The following is an 8,835-nucleotide window of genomic DNA, read 5'->3' as shown; positions in this document are numbered from 1 at the left end:
TTTTTTAACTACTAACCTACATCAGAATAGAAATTTATGCTTAGCATTTAAATTTTTATAAATTTAAGTTTTTACTTGATACTTTCTATTGTGTCCAAAGGAGCTCTGGTGGTGCAGTGCCTAAGGCATTTGACTGCTAGTCAGAAGGTGGGTGGTTCAAACCCACTAGCCACTCCACAGAAGGAAGACCAGGAAATCTACTTCCATAAAGATTTACCACCTTGGAAACCCAATGAGAGTCGCTATGAGTCAAAACTGACTCGATGGTAGTGGGCTTGGTTTTGATTCAGTGCATCCAAATATGCATTTGAACCATTAGTTTTGCTCCCTTTTTAATTTCATAAATTCTAAACTCTTCTGGGATTGATGTTAAGAGCAAGCATTATGTGGGTTAACGTAAGTAATATTTCCATACTAAAATACACACTAACGTGGCAATGTCTTCAACCTGCTCCACAAGCACAACCAAATTCTCCTGAAACCAGAGGCCCACCCTTCAAAATGCCTGCCCAGTTGCTAACCTTCACAGCTGATTTAGCACCTCTAACCCTCTGACAACCCTATGAGCTAGTAACAATTAAGCCTGACTAGCAACCAGGTGTTTATGACCATCTCTGCAGGACAGCTGGGCCTGTAAATTCTGCTGACACTATTCTCCCTGGACAGTCAATTTTGCCACCCAGCCAGGAAAAGCCATAATGAATCAACAGGCTTTTACCAAGTCACATGGGAGCTACAGAAATCCAAGATAAGATGCCTGACTCCAAAGACTTCATCTACTGAGAAAACAGGAGACAGCACCCAGTGAGGGTTTAGACTGCTGAAAGCCACAGAAGCCTGGAGAAGAGTGTGATGGGAAATGGGGTGTGGGAGTCAGGAGGGTTCCACAGAGGAGGCTGAGACTGACAAGGGGATGAGGGTTCGCAGCCACATAAACTTTGCACTGGTGTAGCCCACTGCCCATTCTGCAGCCCCCTCTCAAAATGCTTTTGCTTCCTCTAGCCTGAAGGCTCCAAGGGACTTGGTGGCCACTGTCACTGCTCTTCTAAGACTGGGTACAGAGAGAAGCAAGTGCTCCCTCACTCCCCAGGCCACTGCTGGCTAGCTCTGAGAAGCACACAAGTCTTTAGATTTAGGGACTGTTTGAGCAAACCATTAGGAAATAATGACTGGGGAGACCAGGAGGCCAGGGAGGCAGAATGTCTAACGAAAAGAGCCATGGAACTGAGAATCAGATTCATGGAATCACCTGGGTTCAAATTCTAACTCCATCAAGTTACTGAACTCCAGGCCTGTTTCTTCTCATTGTAAAGTAGGAGCTAATACTTCTGATAATCCCGTGATCCCACTTCTAGAAGTGTATATAAGTGACCAGCTGGTCACTGCATGGTTAGGACTTGTAATAACATCACAGCCCTGCTCAGCAGCCCACCAAAACAAAGCCATACCCTGACCCCAATTCCCTCTGTGGCTATTACAGTGGCATGACTATGAAAAACGGATGATCACTAAAAAACCCATTAAGAACAATACTTCGTTTTAGGTGTCTACCTCACACCATTCATTAAAGTATATTCAGATGGATTAAAGATTTCAATATCAAAAGCAAAGGATAAAAATACTACAAGAAAATAATGGGAGGCACTGAGAGGGGCTAAGTTCCTTCTAAACATGTCTTAAAGGCAGAAGCCAAAGAAGACTGACAGAGGAAAGGAGTCCACATAGCAGCTTAGTCAGACACACCACGCCATCCCTCTCTAGCAAAGACCAGAAAAGCCCAATGAAGTGGATGCAGATGACAATCCTGGAACCCTGAGCATCAAAAGGAAGGATAAAGAATTCAATCGCACACTGATGGGCTGGAGAAATTGAACTAATGCAACCAACTTTGCTGAGTACTGACTAGGGTCTTAAAACCCTTGCGAGCAGCCATCTAAGTTATAACTATTGACCTCTTTCCATCTGGAGCAAAGAAGAGCAAACAAAGCCACAGACTCAAGGAAACAATTAGTCCAAAGGATTAATAGGCCATGTGAACCACAGCCTCCACTCACCTGAGACCAGAAGAATTAGATGGTGCCTGGCTACCAATAGAGGGATCACAATAGAAGGCAATGGGTAAGAGTGGGAGAAAAGGGTAAAACAAAATTCATAAAAAAGAGCACATTTCCTTTTCTGATAGAGATTGATAGAACCCGTGGGCTAAAGCCACTCCTGGGGATTACCTTTCAGCCACAAAGAAGACAGGCTATAAAGTGAACAGTAACACCCGGGAGGAGCATGCTCCTCTGAACAATGGACTACATGAGACCAAAAGGGCAGCATCTGCCCAAAAGCAACGTTAAGAAGGCAGGAAGGGGCAGGGAAACTGCACTAACAGAACAGGGGAACCTACGGTGGAAATGGGGAGACAGCTGACACATTGTGGGGATGGCAATCCATTTCACAGAATAATCTGTATAAAAAATTGCTGAATGAGAAGCTAGTTTGCTCTGTAAACTTTCACCTAAACCGCAATAAAAGACTTTAAAAAAAAAAAAAGAAAGAAAGAAAAAGATAGGCTTAACTACAAAATAATATATAACTTCCTCAAATGGAAATAACAGATTTTGTTTTTTTAAAAATGACAGATTCAGAAGATTTACAGCATACAGCAAAAAAGTCAAGTTCTTCCACTATAAAAAACTTTAAAATCAATAAGAACATGAACATGCCAATAGAAAAATCAGCAAAAGACAAAAGCGAATTACCAAATGCAAATGACCCATACACTTAAACATTTAATGTCACTAATAACCAATAACATTAAAATAATATGGCACGAGAAACCATTTGTCTCAAATCAGACTGAAAAATAGGTGAAAGAATAATATTCACTGTTGACCACAGTTAGAGAAAACCAGCATGCTCATACAGTACTCATGAAAACATAAGTTAGTACCACCTTATGAAAGTCAGTTTGGAAATATGGATTGTTGTTGTGTGCTGTCAAGTCAATTCCGACTCACAGCAACCCTACAGGACAGAGTAAAACTTCCCCATAGGGTTTCCTAGGCTGAATTCTTGAGCATACCAGCAAGTCTTTTCTCTTGAGGATGGTGGGTTCGAACCTCTAACTTTTCACTTAGCAGCTGAGCATTTAACCACTGTGCCACCAGAGCTCCTTTGAAATATGTTAACAAGAGCCTATAAATGATTCACCTCCTATCTAATCATTCTATGTTCAGAAAACTACTCTAATATCCAGAGAATAACACAATTTAAATGAATGTGTTCATCACAGCTTTGCTTATGACAAGAAATTGGAAACAACCTGTATTACAACAATAGAAGATTATGCCATGATCTGCTTAACAAATATAGAAAAGAATACCAAACAGCCACTTAAATATCACAGGAAAAAGATTTAGCAGGACATACAACACACGTGAAAATGCTAACAGTAGGTAATCTTGACTAGTGAAATTAAAGATTACTTTAAAATTTTTATACTTTCCTATCACTGCAAAACAAGTACTGTTACCAACACATTTTAAAATTACAAAATGGGTGTGCCTAACCAAGCACGTCACTCTTCTTTTCCTACCCCTTTACTGGCTTCCCACTCAGCTTGTCGGCATGGCCTTTAAGGCCTTCCCCTTGCATTTCAAGATTCTGACTCACAGCATGTTCATCCTTCCAAGCATATTCTTGCTTCTCTGGCTCAAATGTCACCACCACTGCCAAGCCCTTCCCTTGGCCCCCATCTTCACATACACACACCAGCTGCTGTCAAGTTGACTCCAACTCATAGCAACCCCATGTGTGTCAAAGCAGAAATATGCTCCATAAAGTTTTTAATGGATGATTTCTCAGAAGCAGACAACCAGGCCTTTCTTCTGAGGCACCTCTGGTTACAATCAAACCTCCCACCTCTGTTAGTAGTTGAGTGTGTTAACCATTTGCACCACTCAGGGACTCTGGTCCCTGCCTGCTGTGTACGCTGTTGTTAGGTGCCACCGAGTCACCACTGACTCACCATGACCCTGTATACAGCAGAACAAAACAGTGACCGGTCCCGCACCACAGTCACAGTCATTGCCATGCTTGAGCACACTGCTACAGCTCCTGTTGTCGATCTATCTTGGGGAAGGTCTTTGTCTTTTTCACCGACCTTCTATTTTCCAAGCATGATGCCCTTCTCCAGGGACTGGTACCTCCTAATAACATGTCCAAAGTACGTAAGACGAAGTCTCACCATCCTTGCTTCTAAGGCACATTCTGGCTGTACTTCCAAGAAAGATTTGTCCGTTCTTCCGGCAATCCAGAAGTACATTCAATATTCTTCACCAACACCATAATTCAAAGGCATCTTTTTGGTTTTTTTCACTGCTGTGTGCCCCAGCTCCTGGAGTGAATACAGCCCAGCACAAGAAGGTACTCACTAAGTAACTGAGGACTGAATGGTGCTTTTTTTTTTTTTTAATTGTGATGTGGGTACAAATTCACAAAGCTGATTCATTTTACACACAACAGTTCATGCACACTTGGTTTCACGGCCCCAATTACAATTCCCAACCATAAAAAGCTCTCATCCCATCTCCTCCCTATGACGATCCCTTCCTTGTGCCCTTCTTATCTGTGCATTCCTGTCTGTCCAGCTTTACCTCTGTGCAGACGTTGACATTCTGGTGTCTCAAGGTTGAATGATCCATAGGGTGCATCTCCCTATGGTAAGTGGGTACATCTCCCTGGGGTAGGTATTCTGCGTGTAGGTCTTTCTACTATTTGGCTGAGTGCTAATAATCCACAGAAATGAGTCCAATTCCAGGCCCGAAGAGTAATCTGGGACCATAGTCTTAGGGGTTCCACCAGCCTCTATCTGACCAGTAATTCCAGTCATTTTTGTGTCTTTTTAATTTTGTTCCACATTTTTCTCCTACTATATCCAGGATCTCCAATTCTGGAGATTTCCGAATTTCTTAAGCAGATCACCAAGTCTGCTCAATTTCCATTTCCAAGTGGCTGGTATTGGTAGCCAGGCACCATCTAGTTCTTCTGGTCTCAGGATCATGAAGGTTGAAGGTCCCTGCAGTCCATCATATCCTTAAACTTATTATATCCAAATAACTTTGATTTTCTTCACTCTTCTTTGCTCCAGATGAGGGGAGATCCCAGTTGCTACTCACCAAAGTAGGATGTAGAACAAGATTTTTATGTACTATGTTGTGCCAACTGAGCATGGTGTCCCCCGAGACTATGGTCCTGAACCCAAAGGCCCAGTGACTCCCTCCCTCAAGGTGTTTGGTTGTCTCTAAGAAGCTACTCCAACCGTGTCCCCTGTTACTTCTGTACTGTATTTTTTCATTTTTGTTGAACATGTATATACATAAGACTGTCTCCAGCCAAATCTGTCCTTGGTCTTGGGTACATTCCTGTTTGCCCACCTGCACCTGATCTTCTCACCTGTCGATGTATTCACCCATAGACTAGTGTTTGCTGCCACTGGGAATGCACGATTGTGCATGTAAAAGTATTTGCCTCTCTTGTCTATATTTTTTGTGTACGTTTCTGTGTCCTCCTGTTCCCTATTGTCATTGTGCTTGTCACACACTTTTGGTATATTGCCTTTCCCTTCACCCAAGTCAACATGCGACTCTTAACTAGTCAGAAACTTTCCCTTCCCTTCCCTCCCATCCCTGCTAACCAACAAAGTAAATTTCCTTCCCTGTGTAAACCTTTCCTTGACTTTTTACAGTAATGGACTCATACAGTATTTGTCCTTCTATGCTTGACTTATTTCACTCAGCATAATGTCCTCTAAATTCATTGACATTATGAGGTGATTTGTGGATTTTTTATTGTTCTTTAATGTTGCATAATGAGTCGGGTCCGACTCGACAGCACATAACAACAACAACAATGTTGCACAGTATTCCACTGTGTGAATGTACCATATGTTGGTTATCCATTCATCTGTTGATAAGCACATAGAATATTTCCATCTCTTTGCTACAGTGAATTGTACTGTGATAAAGATCGGTGTGCACATGTCTATTCCTACCCTGGATCTTTAGGATACACTCCTAGCAATGGAATTGCTGAATCAAATGGTATTTCTATTTTCAATTTTTTAAGGAAACGCCATACTGTTTTCCACAGTAGATGTACCATTTTACAGTTCCACCAGCAGTGTATGAGAGTACCAATCTCTCCACACCATTGCCAGCATTTGTTATTCTCTTCCTTGCTGAACTTTGCTATTATTGCTAGGGTAAGATGATTGTCTCATTGTTTTGATTTGCATCTCTCTAATGGATGATCATTGTGAACATTTCCTCATGTGTTTGTTGGCTGCCTGTAAATCTTTTTTAGTGAAGTGTCTGTTCATGTCCTTTACCCATTTTTGAATTAGATTGTTTGTCTTTTTTGGTGCTGAGATGGAGTTTTCTATAAATTTTATAGGTTAAGTCCCTTGTCAGATATGTCATACCAAAATATTTTTTCCCAATCTGTGGGTTCTCTTTTTACCCTTTTGGAGAAGCCTTTTGATGCACATTTTTAAAAGGTCCCAGTCATCTAGTCTCTCTTCTGCTGCTTGTGCATTTTGGGTTATGCTTGATAGTCAGTCTATTTATGCCATAAATTAGAGCGCCCAGGTTTTTCCTTATTTTTTTCTTTGATGAACTTTATGGTTTGGGGTTTTACATTTAAGTCTTTGATCCATCTTGAGTTCATTTCTGTGTATGGTGTGAGGTATGGATCAAAGACTCAATTCTTCTTTGGTCTTCCTTATTTACTGGCCAGCTTTTGCATACATGTGAGGTGACTGAAAATATCATGGCTTGGGTAAGGCACACCTTAGTCCTTAAAATGATTCACATCTTTGCTTTTTAACACTTTAAAGAGGTCTTTTTGCAGCAGCTTTCCTAATGCGATAAGTAGTTCGATTTCTTGACTGCTATTTGCATGAGTGCTGATTAAGGATCTAAATAAAATGAAATCCTTGACAACATCAAAATTTCCTTTTATTATGATGTTGCTTATTCATCTATCTGTGAGGATTTTTGGTTTCTTTATGTTGAGGTGTAACCCATACTGAAGGCTACAGTCTTTGATCTTCATCAGTAAGTACTTCAAGTCCCCTTCACTTTCAGCAAACAAGGTAGTGTCATCTGCATATCACAGGTTGTTAATGAGTCTTCCTCCAATGCTGAATACCTCTGAATGATAAGTGAGACCTAAAGTCACATACAAGTGAATATATGAGGGAACATGAGACATTCTTCAAAGCCAGGTCAGCTCCCATAACCACATGCCCTATACTAAACTCACCAAAGCTAAAGAGAAATTAGTGATCCAATGAAGGCTGGATGACGATGAAGACAACTTTGGGAGCTCTGGTAGCACAGTGGTTAAGGCACTTGACTGCTAACCAGAAGGCTGGCAGTTCAAACCCACCCCTCGGAAGGAAGATGGGGCAATCTACTTGCCTAGTGATACTGCCTTGGAAACCCAAGGAGGGTCGCTATGAGTCGGGTCTGACTTGATGGCACATAACAACCACCACCACCACCACCACTGGGCCAAGTTTCCCTGAAAAGGAAGGGCCGTGAGGAAAGCTTAACCAACCAACGCCTTTCCATTGTTTTTGATCCCTTGGACACTAAAGTTCTTTGTTTCTTCAGCTCTCAAATGATGACTCTGTCATTCCAGTGTTTTGGATATTTTAAGACCAATGAGCAATGTAAGAGTCATGTGTTAGAACACCAAACCCACTAATCTAGATAACTCTTCCCTGAGATCTAGGAAACAAGCTGTCACTGGCCTCAAGCAGGACCCTCTGGAATAAAGAAACAACACTGAAACAACTTCTGATGAAAAGTCCCTAGGAGAGGCTGCTATCTCTGGAAGAAAAGGTTCTTGGTCACAAGTTCTCAAAATAGCTACCCCTCCATGGCACATGTTTAACAGACCACCAGGTCCAGATTAAAAATCCCTGTAGAGAGAATTCTGTGGAACAGAAAAATTAATGCCAGCTGTTCAAGAGAAATCTCAGTGCCTAGCTGTCATCCCTGTGAGAAAACAAAGTTCATGTGGCTCTTGATCTTCCTAAAATTTAGGAAGGGACAGACGTCAGCCCAAACGTGGCACAGACCAGATAACCAAAAACAAAACACTCATTGCCGTTGAGTCGGATCTGACTCACAGTGACCCCTCCTTGGGTTTCCGAGGTGGTATCACTACAGAAGTAGATTGCCCAATCTTCCTTTCAAGCAGTGGCTGGTGGGTTTGAACCGCCAGCTTTCTGGTTAGCAGTCAAATGTCTTAGGCACTATGCCACCAGAGCTCCCACAGACCACACAGTAGAGGAAGATTCTACTCAAAGTAACCAAAGCATCAGCAATGAAGGGCAGCTATGAGCTATCACCACACTTGCAGCAGGATGAGAGATGCTATAAACCAACAAACAGTCAACACAATTTTTGCCTTCAGAGTTTACCATGGAAAAAACGGACCAAAGGCAATTAAAACTGCCAATGAGCCAGTCGGCCTCCCTGGGCCTCAGTTTCCACATATAACATAAGGGGGCTGGTCTAGACCTGAGTTTCAACATTTTTTCCACCAAAAAAACCTCTTACTTGAAGAGCCTACCAAACTTCACTTATTAATAACATTCATTTCCCCAGGAAGAACTGTCACATGGAGCTTGTAACAGCGTAACAATGTCGTAACAGCGTTAACAATGTGTCCTCCTCATCAAGCTCAATTGGCATAACATACTATACAAAACATTGTTCCACCACCTACTTTGGCGAGTAGCAACTGGGATCTTAAAAGCTAGCAAGCTGCCAT

At 41.9% G+C, this 8,835-nt stretch overlaps 1 protein-coding gene across 1 annotated transcript in view; it reads right to left on the bottom strand.

Annotated features, from left to right (window-relative positions):
* The window catches only part of CDS2 (CDP-diacylglycerol synthase 2), a 59,079-nt gene that overhangs the window by 32,708 nt on the left and 17,536 nt on the right, over positions 1–8,835 (bottom strand). Inside the window, exons 2-3 of the mRNA XM_042783175.1 lie at positions 4,230–4,248; positions 2,226–2,248 (exon numbers count right to left, since the gene is read on the bottom strand). Coding sequence (XP_042639109.1) covers positions 2,226–2,248; positions 4,230–4,248 — 42 coding nt within the window. The remainder of the gene's footprint in view (positions 1–2,225; positions 2,249–4,229; positions 4,249–8,835) is intronic.

This window comes from Orycteropus afer, unplaced genomic scaffold, assembly GCF_000298275.1.
Source record: "Orycteropus afer afer isolate SDZICR_OR568_19922 unplaced genomic scaffold, OryAfe1.0 scaffold00717, whole genome shotgun sequence".
NCBI lineage: Eukaryota > Metazoa > Chordata > Mammalia > Tubulidentata > Orycteropodidae > Orycteropus > Orycteropus afer.
The sequence above is the reverse complement of the archived record's forward strand: the minus strand, read 5'-3'. Positions and strand labels throughout refer to the sequence as shown.